Source organism: Seriola lalandi, unplaced genomic scaffold (genome assembly GCF_002814215.2).
Source record: "Seriola lalandi dorsalis isolate HSWRI2012SDOR001 ecotype SW California unplaced genomic scaffold, Sedor1 jcf7180002054294, whole genome shotgun sequence".
Classification (NCBI taxonomy): domain Eukaryota; kingdom Metazoa; phylum Chordata; class Actinopteri; order Carangiformes; family Carangidae; genus Seriola; species Seriola lalandi.
In genome coordinates this window covers 764684-782770 of record NW_019524847.1, presented here as the reverse complement: position 1 = coordinate 782770, position 18087 = coordinate 764684, and the positions used below count along the sequence as shown (strand labels likewise).

The window sequence follows — 18087 nt, the reverse complement described above, 5'->3', positions numbered from 1 at the left end:
CATTAATGCGTGCAGCAAGGGGAGGTGGACAGCTCTTCGCTTACGTCCCGATGTGCTGAGAGCTGCTGCTTCATTTCACCACCGCCCCAGCACCACAGCAGCTCAGTCCTCACTCTGTCGTCCAGTGTGATCCCGGATTTTGATGAGAAGTGCCAACATTTTTCTCGACTCTCATTTTCTTTCCCCTATCCTGCCTCGCCGAGAAGCCCACGCCAAGACGGCGGAGAGAGAAGTTTACCAGCTGCTGCTCCGGAGACGCCGAGGTTTCACGGTCTCATACACCTCGTCTTCGTTATCTTTTAGTTAATTTTTTTTTTGGGGGGGGGGAAGTTAACATCGACTTCGGTAAAGTTTTTTTCCGGGGGCCCGAGAGGAAAACACATCCGTCCGGCATCATGACTCGAAGATCCTGTGCGATTTACGCCACCGGCATCGTGTGCGCTCACCTCCTGATAGTGGGGATCGCCTTGGTCGTGGCTCAAGTCTTCCAAACAATGATACACAGCCGGTTAAAAAAGGTGAGTTGTACAATTTTACCCACACCAACAGCAACAGCAACGACTGCAGTGTACATTTCCTTCCTTTCACACTTCTTCCATCTGTCACACATGAGGGGTTTAAATGTTTAAGCGTTTCATCTGCAGTGGCCAATCATGCGCATTCAGCATCCCACTGGTGATAGTACATGCAAGGTCTCAAGATCATCCAATATAGAGGTGTTTGTGTGTATGAATTGTCTTGATTTTAAGTGTTTACTAAATGGTAATTTTCTCGGCTGCTGCATTCTGCAGCTCCAGCTCTGCGGGATCATTTCGAAGCGTTTCTCTTACGGAATCCGTGTGAATCCGAGGTCTAGCAGCGCGTAAGTCGTTGTGCGTCGTGGTGCATGGTGTTGCCGCTTCGAGGTTCTGGTCAAGCTTGCTCTTAGACAGATGATTAATCAGCATGTATGTTTTTACATTACACAAAAGCCTAATACGCTCTTCGCTTTTAGGTAGAAATCCCCTATAATTCCCGCAAGGGGGAGAATAACGGTGCGACTCTTAAAGGTGACTTTATTATGACCTCACCCTGTATTATGGCATTTTTTATGTCCTTTGACAAACCAATATGGATCTACATGGTTCATATGGCTTAAGCAATCATCACATGATGCATTTAAGTTCTTATTGAATGAAGGGAACCGCGAGGAAAATGGGGAGAAAACGTACGATATGTGCTTTCTCTTTGCTGATAGTATGCTCTTAACCTGTCCAGCACTGTGCGCATGACCCAGTGACACATTTCTGCAGAAGCAGGTTTGATGCACTGACTTCTGGACTGGTGACTGTTCTGAGGAGGGTTACTGGTAGTAATAGTAGGAATCTCCGCCAGTAGGGACACGGTGGGTTAGGGGGGAGGTGTGCAGGTCTGGATGGATGGGGGGAAGGGAGCTTGGGTGAGTGCAGAAGAAACGGGGAGTCCCTGACTTCCAGGGGAGAATCTGTAGTAAGTTTTTTTTACATTGTGTGGCAGAAGTAGCCTTGCACCTGTCTGAAAATCAAGCGTCCAACTTGTATAAACCAATCCAATCTGTGTTAATGGGATTGATTTCAGAGGTTAAATTATTGGGAATAAAAGGCATGGGTCCTCCAAATGCAGTCCCAACAAATGCAGTCATTCATTTTTGTAAAATTTCAATACCAGTCTATTTTGAGTCATCACTGCTTCACAAATCAATCCGGGCTTGTCAGATTGATCAGTAATTTCTGTCTCGTGAATTCCATATGAGTTAATCAACATACAGGCTGTGTTTCAGTACGTTAGTTGACTCTTTGCAATGATTTAACAATCATGTTGACATTATAGAGAAGAGAGAGGCTAAACATTTATTTCTGACTTGGGTTGGATTTGCACATTGCTTAGAAACAACTGCTACTTTCACTCTTTTCCCCCTCACCTCTAGAATCAGCTCAACATGCGGCACAGTAGTGAATCAGGTTGATGTTTTTCTTGGCGTTGCGCTCCTATAAACATAAGGGAAAACAGCAGTAAATTTGTGCTGAAGTGTAAAACTACATTTGGTGGGCTCTTGGTGTTGGGATGTACTGAATTATTCATTTTGTCTTACTTACAGTATTTTAAGGTATATATGGGGCGATGGGGTGGGGGTTGTTGGCAGCTGACACCCTATCCCACCCTGCAGACCCATCGCCCTTTTAAATACCTCACATTCCTCTTACTGACATGAATCACTGTTGGATGCAGTGTGCAGCTCATAATCTGTACTTTAAAATCTCTCTGCTTCTTTGCTCCTTCGCAACACCCCCCCCCCCCCCCCCCCCACCCCCAAGAAGAAGAAAAATTAACTATTTGTCCAAGTAGGAAACTCACAAACAGCCGCCTCCCTGACACGGTTTTCACCTCTTGGAGTTAAATTTAGGCCTGGGTCTCATTTTTCTCGTCATTCTGAATCACGGCAGCATCCCAGGGGACCCAAATTAAGAGAGTTAGTCAAAGTTCATCAACAGGGGACATAATTCTGATGTGGCTGGCGATTACACGAAATGACAGCATAGCTAATCCTCTTTCGCCACAGTCTTCCCATTGAATTAGGCAGAACCCGACATGCTGAACTGACTTCAAAAATCTACCTAATCTGATGTCGAATGCAGCTCTCTGTAATAATGATGTAGCCTACTTGTTTGGGACAAGTCAAAGCTACCTCCAGGACACAAACTCTGTATGTCTGCTGAGCTGGGCGTGGAGGGAAACGACAACAAAAAAAAAGTCATGCGAGGAATTTGACAGACTGCTTGTCCTCAGGGGCAGGATTTTTGCCTGGGAGCAACCTCATAGTGCCTTGTTGTTGTCCCAGCCTCTGCCTATCCCGAGTGGTTCTGAGAAGATCATGCCACTCCTCTCAGCCTCTGTTTGGGAGAGGAGACTTTTCAAGGTAGTATGACTGATTGAGCAAAAAGCATTCAAGAACAAGGTCGTGCTGGTAAAACACAGCATGTTGTAGTTCAAATTTTACCATTCATGCACAACTTGAAGTCAAAGTCTTCAATACAGGAGGAACTCATAAAGGATTTTCTTTGTGTTTCCGCTATTGCAACTGAAAACAGGATCTTGTCACACCACACCTAAGCTGTGCCTGCAGCTGTTTGGCTGAGGCTCAGGTCACATTGTCGTTTGTTTAGTTAAACTCAGCACTAGCTAATGACAAACAATGAATTTTGATCACACTGACAAACCCTCTCCACTTTGTCTCTCACTTGTTCTTGTCTTTTTTTTTTGTGATATATCAAGGTTTTATTTTCATAAATGAGTCTCATATAACTTTGAAGGCCTTTTTGGAAGACCTTTGTTCAAGGTTGGCGAACACAGGGATTCATGCAGGGCACAGACATGTTTGTTTCTCAAATGCTGCAGGGGAACAATGAGACAGACGCCTGTTTCAAAAGTGACAGTTTGCATTTTGTTTTTACAAGGAAACAAGTTAACTCAATTTGACTGGATTATGTTTTATGTATGTCCTGCAGTGCACTGTTCATGATGGTCACACGCTTCTTTAAATTCAGCTATTAATTAAAATGTTGACTCATCAAGACTCGGGAGAGTTTCATGTCTCAAATACTTAAACTTCCCTTTTAGGGTCTCTTCTCTGCTTCACGAGGCATTTTTTGGAGGAGGTCACGCAGCTTTGACATAAAACTGAAACTGAGTAATCAGGCGTCATCATGACGCTGATGGTTAGTTAGACATTAGTAATTTTTTATTATGAGAAAATAGAGACAGAAAGACATGAAATTTGAACTTTTGGGACTACACACTAAACATTTAACAGATAAATTGGGAAAATAATTAGCAGATTAATGAACAATGAAAATAACCATTAGTTGCAGCCCTACACCAGTCAAATCATTTTTGTAACGTGTTCAAAGACTAGAGGGTATATTTCATGATCACATACCTAAATCAGCCAAGTGAGCCTTTTTTCTTTTTGTGTTTGAATCTTATGTGTCTTTCAGTTAGTTGAACCATCTCACTGTTTCTACGCAGACTATCAAAGTATGTATTTTGGTTGACCCCTCTGACATCTACCATGGGTTTTTGTAAAGTGGGGATGAGGATGCAACAAAACCCAGTAAACAGTTGTATGGAGAAAAACATGGTGGAAGTTAAGATCTAAACAGGAAGTGCTTACCACACCTTAAGTTATATTTTCTCACCCTCCGAAGTGCCTCTGAGAGACTGCAGGGGACGATGTATGGGGGTTGTATGGTTTTCAGGAACTCACCATTTAAAATGCATGAAAGGAAGTGGGTGATTTCTCCTTTCTCCAACTTTTAAAAACATCCAAACGATTGGAAACGGGATTGCTTGTTGTCCTGATCAACACGCATCTTCAGCTTTTCTGTTTTCTTGTACACTTTGACGATCTAGTTACTGATTTCTCATGTTCAGACATGCGGCAGCCAGGCTTATGTCACACACAGTTGCCACTGACTTTGGTTTTCAGGTTTGTTTCTCTCCACGTGATCGAAGCCAAAACATCTGTGAAACTGCTCAGAGTGAAACCATGTTCTTGTGGAGGCTGGTTTGGCTTTTATAGTCTCGCCTGATGTTTTGCATGTAGTTCGATGGCTTAGGCTTAAATGATGTCATGTCTTATTATTGCAACACATTGCTGGGTTGTGTGGGCTGACTAGTAGCCCACAGACAGATTCCTGCCTCGGCTTGCTGAGGTCAAAGACTGTGCAGTTTTAGCTCAGACTTTCTGCCTGTCCTGACGGTTTTTCAGCTATGAAGGACTTTTCTCTACCTCCCTCTGAGTTTCAGGGTCTTGGCCCGGCACCAGCTCGTTGCAGAAAAGTGCCATGTGTGCTCTCAGATGGCAGTCATTCAGAATAGGGAACGTCTTTGAAAGTTCCAAAATGTGAATAAAACATTGCTCCACCTAAGTGTAAAAATGCTGTGGGAGTTGTTGATTCTCAGTTGTTTCTCAATCTGAATGTGTATTTGATTTTTTTTTTTCTTTTTTTCTTTCTTTTTTTTTTTGCTGACAGGAAATGACTTTGACGGAGAAGAGCAGAGTGTTTGAGTCATGGAAGAATCCACCTCCACCTGTTTATATGGAGTATTACTTCTTCAATGTGACCAATCCAGAGGAGTTCTTGAAAGGCGGGAAGGCATCTGTAAAACAGATCGGACCCTATACTTACAGGTAGGTTTGGTATGAAGACCTTAACCCAATCAGTGGTTCGGAGTAGGGGTGCAGCTGCAAACGTCTGATATATAGTGATGGAAAAGGAAGCTGGTTTTCATGTCAGCCATGTTTTGAAGAAATCATCTGGGTTGATTTTGTTAATGCTTCGAAACAAAAGACATCTGGACTAACTGACTAATGCCCTTTCCACACCAGGGAATACAGGCCGAGAGAAAACATAACTTTCCTGGAGAACGGCACCAAGATTTATGCCCTTAACCCGAAAACCTTTGTCTTTGTGCCTGAGAAGTCCGCCGGAGACCCCAAGGTTGACATCATCAGGACTGTCAACATCCCATATGTGGTAAGACATGATTCATCAGGTCCCCTAGTTTTTGTTCACACTTTTTTCCGCTAACAAACTCAAAGCCATTGTCCTCCTAGTTTTAACGTGACAGTTTGGGCACAATAACATCAGGCATATCAAGCCAAGACAAACAAGCCAGCGTATATCTTTTGCAAACAACTCATTGTCTTTCTTCCTCAGGCGGTGATGAACGAGATGAACTCCTACTCCTTCATCGTGCGAACTTTAATTTCCATGTACATGAACAGCCTGGGTGTCGAGCTGTTCATGACACGCACCGTGGATGAGTTCCTGTGGGGATTCAAAGACCCTATTCTCACAAAGATCCACTCCATGAAGCCTGACGTGGATGAATATTTTGGGCTGATGTGGAAGGTAAGCTGTGGCGCTCCTGAATGTGATTGTGGAGGCAAGTGGCTCAAGAAAAACCTTTAGAAATCTCTGGGGTATTGGTTGTTAAGGGTTACTAAAATGTCAGACAAGAGGAAGCCTGTGGTAGTGTCGCGCAAGAAGTGAGATTGGCCACATGCTGATGGAAGATGATTGTACTTCCTGTTTACAGGCCAAACATCTGCAACACCAGCCATGTGATGCTGATGAATGCATTTAACAGAGCTAAAACAATCAGTCAATCAGCAGAAATTGAATCATCAACTATTTTGATGTGTGATTTATTGTTTCGGTCAATTTTAAGCAAAAATGCCAAACATACACATCTTCCAGACTCCCAAATGTAAGAGTTTGCTGCTTTTCTTTGCCATATATGATTGTGAACTGAATATCTTTTTGCACTGTTCAGTCAGAGGAATATTTGGATATGTCAACTTCCCTATTTTTGGACATTAATAGACAATCGTTCTTGCCTTAAATGTAAATACTGCCCTTTATAACATCGATGTAGTTTTCTCGGAGGCCAAAACAGTTGATGTGAAAATGCCTACCAGTTTTTCAATCAATTACTAAAGCCTTATTGTTTAAGAGTCTGATGAGAAAACGCCAAGGGGCATATTTTATGACAAATACAAAGCAGTGTTTCTTCCACAGTTCCCATGGTCCTTTGTCAGCAGACATTAACACTTGTTTCTGACTCAGTGCCTCTCTGCTGTATCCTCAACATCTGTCGGTCACAGCAGCTCTGTCTGAACCTTGTGTTGTTTTCCACAGAAAAATGGCACTCATGAAGGAGAGTTTGTGTTCCACACTGGCGAGGAGAACTACTTGGATTATGGCAAGATTGACACGTGGAACGGCCTGAGGTAACAACTCATGTCACGCAGTGTCCTCTGTCTATGGAAAAAAAAGATTTTCTTTTTCCTTTTCCTTGCTTTCCTCAATGATAGTAAAACTCTGTCTCGTCAGCGCACGGGTTCCACTTCCTCCCAGTTATCATATTCATTTATTTTGTTACACAACCGGTATGTGAAAGTCCAGAGGAGAAAGCCTTTGCTCCCTGCCTTTAGGTAGATCAGGATTGCAAAATGAATGTTTGTATATCTGAAGTGACTTTGTACTTTGAATGCGGGCAGCATGTGTAGGTAGAATCCGGTGTTGGAGCAATTGTTCAGATCCTTTACCCAAGTAAAAGTACCACTACAACAGTGTAAATCCACTTCATTACACATATGAAGAATCAATCCTGCATTCAAAATGCTACTAAGGTAAAAGATACAGAGGTATTAGCAGCAAATTATGCTTAAAAATTGTTCTCATGACTAATATGATGTTATATATTAGAGTATTAGATTGTCAATACTAATCCATCAACACACAAGTAACATTTTAGTTAGGTGATGTAGTCTAGTGGTTTCCAAACCAAAAGATAAATCTGGGTGGTTGTGAAATGATTAAAAGAAGGAAAAGTTATGCTACACAGATTCTTTGCTTTTTTTAAAATTACATACTCAATCATTTTAACGTCTTTCGGCCTCAGAATCACACTTCTGACACAATTGATTAGTTGATTGCAGATTTACTTTCTTTAAAAAAATGTTTTGTCAATTCTAAACATTCACTGCTTTCAGCTTCTCAAACATCAGGATTTGAAATCTTTTCATACATAAACTGAATAAGACATTTTAGGATGGACTGAGAAATCATGTCATGACAATGTTTCTCTAAATCAATTACATCACGCTTTTATCCAAAGCGACTTACGAGTGAGGGACAACAGTAGAAGACCTTGGAGAAGGCACTAAGTACTAAATCTGTTCAATTAGACAAAGTGCAAGGAGATCGGGTAAAGAAGTGGACAGTAAATGTGAGTTAGATGAATGAAAGAATAATTGGCAGGTTAATCAAACCGATTAACCAACCACACTTTGCTTTTTTGTAAGAGGTCACAAGTCAAAATAGTTGGGAAACTCTAGTTTAATCTTTAACAGTGTGTTGTATTTTATAAGCATTAAAATTGTATGTTTTTTTTTTCATGTGAAATCTTAATCTGAAAAGGAATTGGTAATCATAATAACTATAATAGAGAAGAAGTATAAATGGAAAATACTGAAGTACCTCAAAATTGTACTCAAGTGCAGTACTTGAACTTCACCCAGCACTTATATAGCCTGTGTGTGTTTTTTCTTCTTTTAAACAAACAATAGGAAGATGTCGTGGTGGTCTTCCAATCAGAGCAACATGATCAACGGAACGGATGGCGCTGTCTTCCACCCTTTAATAAACAGGAACGAGTTACTCTACATCTTTGCTGCCGATCTCTGCAGGTATGCACATGTGCGTGTATTGCTGTAGATTTGTTTACAGTCAAAGCATCCTGGCAGGGTGTGGACAGGAACTTCAGCGAGGTGCAAGTTAGGAAATGATGGTGGAGTCATATACAATCTGCTTATAAATCTACTGAAGGACCTGAGTTCTGGTTATTACAACTTTGATAAGGATGGCAATGAATGCAAAACACATGTGAAGAGTCCAGAGTTTGACCTGGACACAGCTGGGAGGTGTGATTATACAGGAAGTGATCATCTTGTTCTTGACATTTATTTGTTTTATTCTCCTAACTGCTTAGAAGATGACAAGAGCTCTTTCCTACTTGTTGGATATTGTATTTATTTAGACTTCTCAAGAGGTTCTTGAAGTTGTTTTTCCTTATGATTCCCAAAACTAGGAATAGATCTGAGCTGTTTCCTTTCCTCAGGTCTATTCATCTAGCCTATGTGGAAGACGTGGAGGTGAAAGGCATCCAAGCGTACCGCTTTGCACCCCCGAGCGACGTCCTCATGAGTCCCGAAGACAACCCCGCTAACAAGGGCTTCTGTGTGCCAGCTGGAGACTGTCTCGGCACCGGGGTGCTTAAAGTCAGCGTTTGTCGAGAAGGTAGGAACACCCCCAACACACACACACACACACACACACACACACACCCCCCTCTCATTCTGAGCCCCCTCTGTAACCATAGAGCCTGACCCAGTTACCCACCACCACCCACCTTCCTTTGATAACCCCAAACCAGTCCCATGACACAGTTTCTCCCCTTCTTTCTACCCTGCAGAAATGTCCTTTCAGTCAGCTATCACGTCCCCTGCCCTGCTGCCTGATTCTTTCTGTTTGAGCATGCCAGGTTTTACTCAATACATGGTTCAATAATTAACTGTGCTGGCTGTTGAAGTATTTTATGGTGGTCATTGAGTAGAGCGTGATTGCTCTGATAAGGCAATCTCCAGTGGGCTTGACACATGAAGTCATTGTAGTATCACAGAACGATATGCTACTGTAACCCCGGCGCTCTGCTGTTTGTATAATTTACATGAAGTTCATTTAAAATCCTTATAGTATTCTTTGTTTTTTTGTGTAATGTTCTTCCAACATATACAGTCTAAAGGCCTGTTCGGACACGATTAACATTACAGGAGGAGGTTGGGGATAAAATAGTCCCTGGTTATTTCACTCCTCTTTTCTCATCCCAGATAGGCCTACATATAATTTTACACTGAGCTGGTGAAATGCAGGTAGAAGACGTTTTAAACTTAGAGGTCCACTTTGAAATACTTTAAATTACAGGAGGACTGAGGCTGAAAAACGGCTGGTAATTTCAGCTGTAATTACAATAATTATTGTTATTATTACCAGTGAGGGGGTGAAAAATTACCCAAAAACTCAGTGTCTTTGGTCTGTTTGTCAGACAAAACAAGACATGTATAGTAATTTGTCATTTTCACAGTTTTCTGGCATTTTAAAAGACTCTAAAGGTAATCTTTCAGAGTAGTGTTAATGTGTGTTTTGTTCTCTTAGTATTGTTGAAGATGATTTTCACTTTGTATTTACTTGTCCAATATACCTATGACCTAAGGACTTTAGGTGGAGAGTTTTTTATTTTGGCGAGATGTATATGAAATACATATTAAATTTGCCTCTTTGAAATGTTGTCTTTTACAGTTTGTGGAGTTAATTTAATTTAAGACAATATATGTGCAAATATACATGTATATACATAATTTAACTCCACTAAGAGTTTAAGTATTATAAGCTTTAAATAGATATGAGTTTTCTTACTCAAATTAGGGGTAAGAACAGGATATTCAGTGCCTCAGAAGGAGCCGTCTTGTCTTAGCTTTGTTAGCTAATCACTATTTAGGCCCAAAGTAACCTGGGACACACATTCTTCAGCTATCTGCAGCAATATATCAATTACTGAAATTCCTGTTTATCTGCTTGACACAAAGTACCATCGTTTTATCTTATCTCACGTTTCTTCTTCTTTCGTCTTTCTCCAGCCCTCGTTGTTTATGTTGAGTCATCTTCAGGCACAGACACAAACACTGACTCTTCGTACTTGTTTCCCTCCAGGTGCTCCCATCGTCGTGTCTTTCCCCCACTTTTATCAAGCGGACCCCAAGTACATCAATGCTGTCGACGGGCTCAACCCCAACAAGGAGGAACACGAGACGTACCTCGACTTGCAGCCGGTACAGCTCATATTTAATATCCCAGCAGATTAGAGCCACATGGGTCGATCTGTGTTGAACCTTTTTAACTGTCGGTTTATGACAGTCTTATTGAAATGTTTTTTTGATCATGATTTGTAGTAACGGCATTAAAGGTTCTAAATTAGGGGTCGCCTAATTGTCTATTGTTTCCTAAGGCGATTTCTCTAAATGATCCAGCCACATTTTAATGGTTGGGATACTTACTTTTCTTCCAATGTGTGAGAATTATAAGAAAGATAAGAAAAGCTAAAGCGAGATTCACCGGAAGCTTTTCTACTTAAAATAACATCTTTTTGTCTTTTTTTTTTTTTTTTTTTTTTTTTTAAGACCACGGGAGTTCCCATTCGTGCCTGCAAGCGAGCTCAGCTCAATATCATTATGAAGAGAGTCCAAGGCTTCCCGTAAGTCGAACTTTGTTGAACTGTGACCCACTTCACTGTTGCCACATACTGTCCCCATTACAGCCACATGTTGAGCCAGATGTTCCCCCTGACCTTACCGTCTCTCTCTCTCTGTCCTTCTCTCGCTCGCTCTGTCTCTGTCTGTCTGCCCTGCAGCAAAACCAAGTACATCAACGAGACCATTTTCCCCATCATGTTCGTCAATGAGGTGAGGACCCCACCCCCATCCCCCCACCCTCCTTCAACACAAACTGAAATAAACCTGTTCTTGTAAGGGGAACTTAAATCAATATTGTCGTCTTTATCTTGAACCTAGACGGCGACCATTGATGATGACTCAGCTTCCCAGATGAGGACGCTGCTCTTGATTGTGACCCTTGTGTCAAACTTCCCCTTGCTCATCGTGGGTTTGGGCATCATCCTGCTGCTGGTGCTCGTCGTCTTGTTCTGCCGAAACCGCCAGAAGAAGGTAGGAACTGCCCCTGCTGCTGTGGTATTATTAATCCTAAACTTAGTATTATTAATCCCCACAGTTACTCTGGTGTGAAAAAAAGTGTGCTACCCACTGACATTAGTTCACAGTGTAAATGGGACCTAGAGTGATGATAGATAATAGTATAATATGTCACAGTAAATCCTAGAGTTTTGAAAGTTTTGACCGGGTTTCTGCATGATTAACATTTTCCTACATTAACCTCACCAAGCTTTAGCAGGTTTAACCCCTGAGCTGTGCGCATGTTAACTAACACATTGCATGATTCCTGAATAGCAAAGCCTGCATGAGCAGTTTTCCACAATTCTGGATCAAATGGTGGTCATGTGTTTTTCTTGCTGAATATTTTCTAACAGTCAATGCAACTTTTGATGAGTCTTGGTATTCAGGAAGAAAGCGTCAGCATAGCTATAAACTATCGTAGCACTGTCGAGTACCAAAGTACATTGAACTAGAATAGTCATGGGAATGATCTACAACGCATGTTCACCTCTTATCTTTAGTAGTACAGGGTTTCTGATTTGAACCCTGGCCCTTACTGCCTTCATGCTATTGTAGTTCAGGTTATTCATGATCCATACAGTGGCCTGCAATACACATGTTAAAGAAATAGTTTGTTATTTTTGGGAAATACTTCTTTTTTTGGTTGACAGATGAGAAGGTTGATGCCACTCTTGTTTGTCTGTTTAAATATGAAACTACAGCCAGGAGACAGTTAGCTTAACTTAGCATAAAGTCAAGAAACAGGTTGGAACGGTTAACCTGATCCTGTCCGAAGGAAACACAATCTGCCTACCAGCACCAAAATGTGTGGTTTTTGGCTTTTACAGGTAGCTGTCTGTAACTTATGTGTATGGTCATTTTGTCAGATGGCGTTGTGTTCATAAAATCAAGGATTTTAGCAGCAGCTTGGAAATGGCTTGGAAGTTACTGCCGGTTAACATGTAGTTTTTAATGGGGTGTGTTTCTGTCACTATTTCATACTTGTTCTGTTGTTTGACAACAGAAACAGAAAAACACGCAAATGAGAACTTTTACTTGGAATTCGGCTGAATCAAAATACTGTATATGTGAGCACAGAGAGGAGGAGAGATGCAAATAGATAAAGAGCTGAAACCAGCTGACATAAGACAGAATGCAAATAGCCTACAGTGTGGTCCAGCCATACACTAGGTTTTGACCTAGTTTTGTGATACTTTTTCTACACACAAAACAAGATATACCATGTTAATTAGTGAGCTTTAGAAATGCTGGTGTTTGGATTTTCTTCGCACAGACTTCAGCTTCATAGTTAAAGTGCGGATAAGAGAGTGGTGTCAATTTTCTCATCTAATTCTCTGCAAGAAATTGAATTGGCGTGTTTCCCAAAAAAAAAGGCAAACTATTCTATTCTGTACACACGTGAATTTAAGTTCATCTTAGGACTGAGAGAGACTGTTATTGCTTAATTGCAATGTGAAGAAGTGTTGTATTAACCATGTTCTAATTTTAATTTTCTGTAACCCCCCCCTTTTTTCCTTTTCTGTTTTAGAATGAAGTAAAACGTATTGATTTTACTGAAGCTTTTCATTCTTTTACTGTAAGTCTTCATTTTGCCTTGTTTGCTATTCTCCTCTTAATTTGTTATCCATCATCTCTGATTATCATTTTTAATTGTCTTTACGGACACGATATTTTCCTTTTTGAGTTCTCGCCTCACAGTGTAATTGGTTCCTTTTTGTTTTTAAGTTAATTCGCTTGGTTTTTTGTCGTAACTGGTGAACATTTTAGGTTGTCGTGTGAACATTACAGTCAAAACATTTATTCCCATTTTAATGTCAGTGTTGAGTATAAAAGCATATTTGAACATCTTGCCAGTGCTGCGTTTGTACTAACACTTCTTGTTGTCCTGACTCTTCCTCATCCAGACGGCAAAAGAGGACACGGCCTACACTCAGGTCAGCGACAAACCGGACGAGCCGTCGGAAACGCCAGCCAACCAGCCAATGAGGAATGGCTCCTACATTGCCATGTCTCCAGTGGAGGCCCAGAAGTGTTGATTGAGGATCTCCTGCCCAAGTGTGGAGCTCAGGAAGGGGGCTGAGGGAGCAGCACAGGGGTGTTACATTACCACGGGTGGGGGTTCACACACACAGTGGGCTCGTTTTCACGTATTTTGGGTGGTGGGGAGGATAGGGAAAAGGGGTGGGACACAAACCCCAGTATATGTTTAGTCAACAAAGACGTTGCTCCTCTCACTGAGCCCTTTTATGACTGTCTGTCCTCCTCTACTCTACCTGCTGAGCATGGCCCTCACTGCCTGCCGTGCTGCAACACAACAACAAACTCTCACACCTTTATTCCTCATTTCCGTCCTGGTCGGCCCCTTAAACACGCCGGGACTCTGGGTGGGCTCGGCCAGGACAAGCCTTTTTTCCATAATTCTTCTGAGGGAACACAGTAGCATAGGTGTCGCTGCTGCACACGGATGCATGATCTTCTGAGCAGACTTTTGTCGACTAACGTGGCTAAAAGAGTGTTTAGTATTCACCTGAACAACAGTGGGTGTTGTTACAGTTGTATTCTTGCTAATTTCCTCTCCATCAGTGTTGCGTGAGGAGAACACTTTCAAGTCGACAGATTAAAAAGCCCCTGTAAACTGAATCCTTAGGACAAAACTCTGAACTCCTGGGCACAGAGGATAAAATGGTTTTGCTAAAACTGAACTTGGCATATCCTTTTTGTACAAACGAAAGAAAGACAGAAAAGAAAAATGGACTGAGCCAAACTATTTATAGGATTTTTGCCTTTTTTCCTAAGATGAATTAGTGCGCACACACCGCACTCAAGTATCAATTAGTGAAAGTGTCTGTGCACCTTTATCTTACACTTCAGTGTCCTGTTTAGATGGACAATGGGCAACTGTTTTTCTTGACACAGGCGTGGTGTAGTGTGACACATGAAATACTTGTGATTTTGGCCCCACCCCCTCCTCTTCTCCTTATTTTTTGTCTGCATTACTTTTTTTTTTTTTTTTTTTTTCAAAACACTAGTTAAAAAAATGAAACATTCAGCTACATTTCAAAGTCCTCATTAGTTAAGGTGATACAAGCTAGATGTGAAATTGTTAGGATTGCCGACTAGCTTGATAAAGTCGCACCTTTTTTAGGCTTCATCACACATCGAGACAAAAAGGAAAAAAACAAACACCCACAGAACTTACAAGGGAGACTTGAACCTGCTTTCTGCCTTACAATGGTTCAGTGTGTTCTTTATGTTCATACATTGTTCAAATAAGCTGGAAATCTCTTTGTCCTTATTGTACATATATAAAAGGGGAAATGTTGAGATACCTCTGACCAAATCCAGCAAGCAGTCCTCCTAGGTGTGCTGAAAGACACTAACTCTGTCTGGTGTCGACCGCTCCTGCACGTCTACACTGTTACTTATTAGAGAAAGCACAATTTGGATTGCTAAAACCAGTCCTCACACAAGGCTACCAGGTTTTTTTTGGTCCTATTACTATTATATTTACAGCTGATCTGTCAAAGACACTTGTCAAGTGCCGTGACTATAAAAAAAAAAAGAAAAAGAAAAAGGAATCATTGGGTGTTGAGGGAGCCCTGCGCGCCACCCGTCGCTGTGCAGTCGTTCGGTTTGCCAAGGAGCTGTAGGCATTCAGGCAAACGCAGCACACAGCACTTGAATCACTGTTTGTCTTATGTTTCATGATGTGTTTTTCATTTTTCTGTCCGCCACATTTGTCTCATCACACGTCAAAACCCATTGCTGTCTGTCGATGGGAAGTGAATTTAAGGCCATAATACTGTCAATATGGAAAATTCCCTGCACTTTGCCTGGAAATTGTGCCCTGTGTATTTTCATTGTTTTTTTGTTTGTTTTTTTTGTCCTTGTCATTTCAGTGCAGGTGGTCCATATGTTCAGTACATTTCAATGGTTTGTCCTGGCTAGTGTTGGTTGTGCTGTTGTTGTAAATGGACAACAGACATCCCTGCCTCTGTGTTACTTGCTTCTCAGCACATGGAGTGTCTTCTTTTGATATACTTTTGTATTTGTTATTGCTGCTAAAATATGCCATAACCTATGGACTTGTATTTGAATATGGGTTATTAACCATAATGTGCTCGTATTCGGTTTCAGGTTGATCCACAGACTTTTTTTTTTTTTTTTCTCAAGTCTTAAATCTTGAAGGCTTTCTGTGTCGCCAACCCTTTGACACCTGAGCACAAAGATACAAAGCCCAAAGCTTTCTGCCATTTATTGGAATTAGCAGTTACAGTTATCACTAGAAACGTTTATGTAAAGTAATCACTAGTTAACCAGTCATTCCTCAATTAACAGTTGAACTGACCATATCACATGTACCATGGGGGTTAATATATAGGGTTAGTAAACTTGACAGAAAGGGCGAGCCACTCCAGCGCCATCTAAGATTGGTGTCAGAAGTCTGGTTCTGGGTTTAATAGCACCGGTGGAGAGTCCTTTTTAAAGCAGTTCAACATTTTGGGGAATAGGCTTATTCGCCTCCTGGTGGAGAGTTAAGATGAGAACATTGATGCCACTCTTGTGTTTGTCTCCTGAATTTGAAGCTACAGCCTGGAGATGCTTAGCTTAGCTAGGCCAGCCTGGCTCTGATGATTTTAGCCTCTCAAATGTGTTATAGGATGCTATCATTGACATTTAATGCAGTTTTTTTAAATGTTTTGTAGACCAATCTAGAAATTAATTGGCTGATTAATCCATAATGAAAATGATCATTAGGTGCAGCCCTAGTGAAAATTACAGTTCATTGTTTTCTGGGTGGTTATGTGATGGAGAATTTCTTGGTTCCAGGAAGTTACTGCATCAACAAATAATTTGGCAGGTAACCATCTGTAAAACTGGTGCTTGTAAGAGCCAGAGCCAGGTTTCCGGTCTTTATGCTAAGCTAAGCAAAGCTATGCTCCATCTTAAGGTTTAACAGACAGACACGTGAGTGGTATTAATCTTCTAATCTAACTCTCCAGCAGAAAGTAAAAAAGTATGTTCTCCAAAATGTTGAAATTGTCCTTTTTAAAGTAAAACCAATTCACTAAAGGCCTTTTTTATTTCACCTACATGCAAGAAACTTTGCCTTGTGCAAACTCACAGTCCATCGTTATCCACCTTTTGGAAATATTTACTTGAACCTGAAAAACCTTAATCCTGTGAGTTGTGTGTGTTGCTTGTACAGCGCCTGTTCAAACATACACACACACACACCTGAGCCATCACTACTCCTCCACCTGTCTGACTTCTACTACATTGACCTTTGAGTCCAATCCTTCAAGCTCATTGGCTCGTCCCTGCTTGACCAAAGATAACCCACATAGATCTGCCCCAGCGCCATGTTTACTCTCCTCTGCGATGACGGCTGTGCCACAAAGCCACCGCCTACCTACTTTTTTTTTTTTAAATCGTGCCACCACTTATGTGAAGTATTTGCAAATGTGTTTTGTGTGCGTGAATGCATGTATGTGCCTTTTGACATCAAGGCAAAAGAAAAAAGATCACAGATGGTAGTTTGATGGGTATTGCTTTTTTCTCACCCAGCGCAAGCGCAAACAAAAGTAATCAATGCTCTTTGAGCAGAAAAAAATCTCAGTATTATGTAAGACAAAGCAATACATAGCTGTGTAAAATAAGTTGTGGATGTTTTGTAAGGGGCCACATGATATTTATGTACCTTTTTGTTCCTGAATTTGTGACTTTCGTTAGTTTGACTTGTGTAGGATTTATTCCTTTTTATGTAGAGTGATTTAGTCTTTTTATTTTGTAATATTCAGCTTGAGTACAAGCACATCACATTTCATTTTCATTCAACATTTCATTTTTTTCACACTGAAAATATGAAAAAAAGTGTAAAGATAGACCAGTCTGACAAACTGGGACCTGTCAGAGCCCTGTAAAATAAAATGTCTGTAAGAGTGTATATGAATGGTTTAAGATTCAGGTGTTGGACAAGTATGAGAACTTGTGAGAGTAAAAACTTGTTTGTGGAGCCAAATGCACCATTTCTGTCAAACTGGAGTGATTTACTGGAAGGCTGATTATCTTGATGACTGAGTAAAGTAAAGAATTGATGCTGTGTAAACTATCTTGATGAATGAAGCCCTCCATCAGGGATGAGCACTAGTGCCATACCATCCTTTGTTATAATTTTTTTTTTCCTTAATTTGCTCTTTCGTGTAACGACTGCATCTCCCTGTTTCAATGTTCTGAAGTCACTAACAGACGTTTCCTCTTAAGATGTACTAATTTGTTTTGCTGCTGAAAATGACAATCCCCTTGTCATGTTAGGTGCAAAATGATTTCAAAGTAATATCCATTTTTAGTTTTGATAATTTACACTGCACAGATGTTTCTACAGTGCTTTTGTAAACATTTCTAGTGTATTTGCAAAAAAATAAAAGTTGCAGTCAAATGCAAAGTACACACGTTGGTCTGCTGTCTTTTGTTAAACTGCCTTTAAATATGAATCTTATTTGTGGCAATAAAACTGCCAAGCCAGAAAACCTAATAAGTGTATGTATAGGTGTTAAATATCACTGAATCTCTGTCATTGAAATAGTTACATTTTCAAAATCATGACTTTAAAGCTAACAGCTTGGGGGCGTCGTGTGGCGTAGTGGTCTAAGCAGGCGCCCCATGTGTAGAGGCTACAGTCCTCGCTGCAGTTG

At 41.0% G+C, this 18087-nt stretch overlaps 1 protein-coding gene across 2 annotated transcripts; it reads left to right on the top strand.

The window, feature by feature from the left end:
• scarb2a (scavenger receptor class B, member 2a) lies at positions 1-17842 on the top strand. Of its 2 annotated transcripts, XM_023406072.2 has the most exons (13): positions 1-518; positions 5052-5209; positions 5408-5555; positions 5739-5933; positions 6723-6814; positions 8156-8275; positions 8707-8885; positions 10356-10474; positions 10823-10896; positions 11053-11104; positions 11213-11365; positions 12921-12968; positions 13297-17842. In XM_023406072.2, exons 1-13 carry the CDS (start codon positions 396-398, stop codon positions 13426-13428), a joined length of 1593 nt encoding a protein of 530 aa, XP_023261840.1. In that variant the 5' UTR covers positions 1-395; the 3' UTR covers positions 13429-17842. The 2 variants fall into 2 exon arrangements, with proteins under 2 accessions (XP_023261840.1, XP_023261841.1); XM_023406073.2 differs by lacking the exon at positions 12921-12968.
• The last annotated feature ends 245 nt before the right edge of the window (positions 17843-18087 follow it).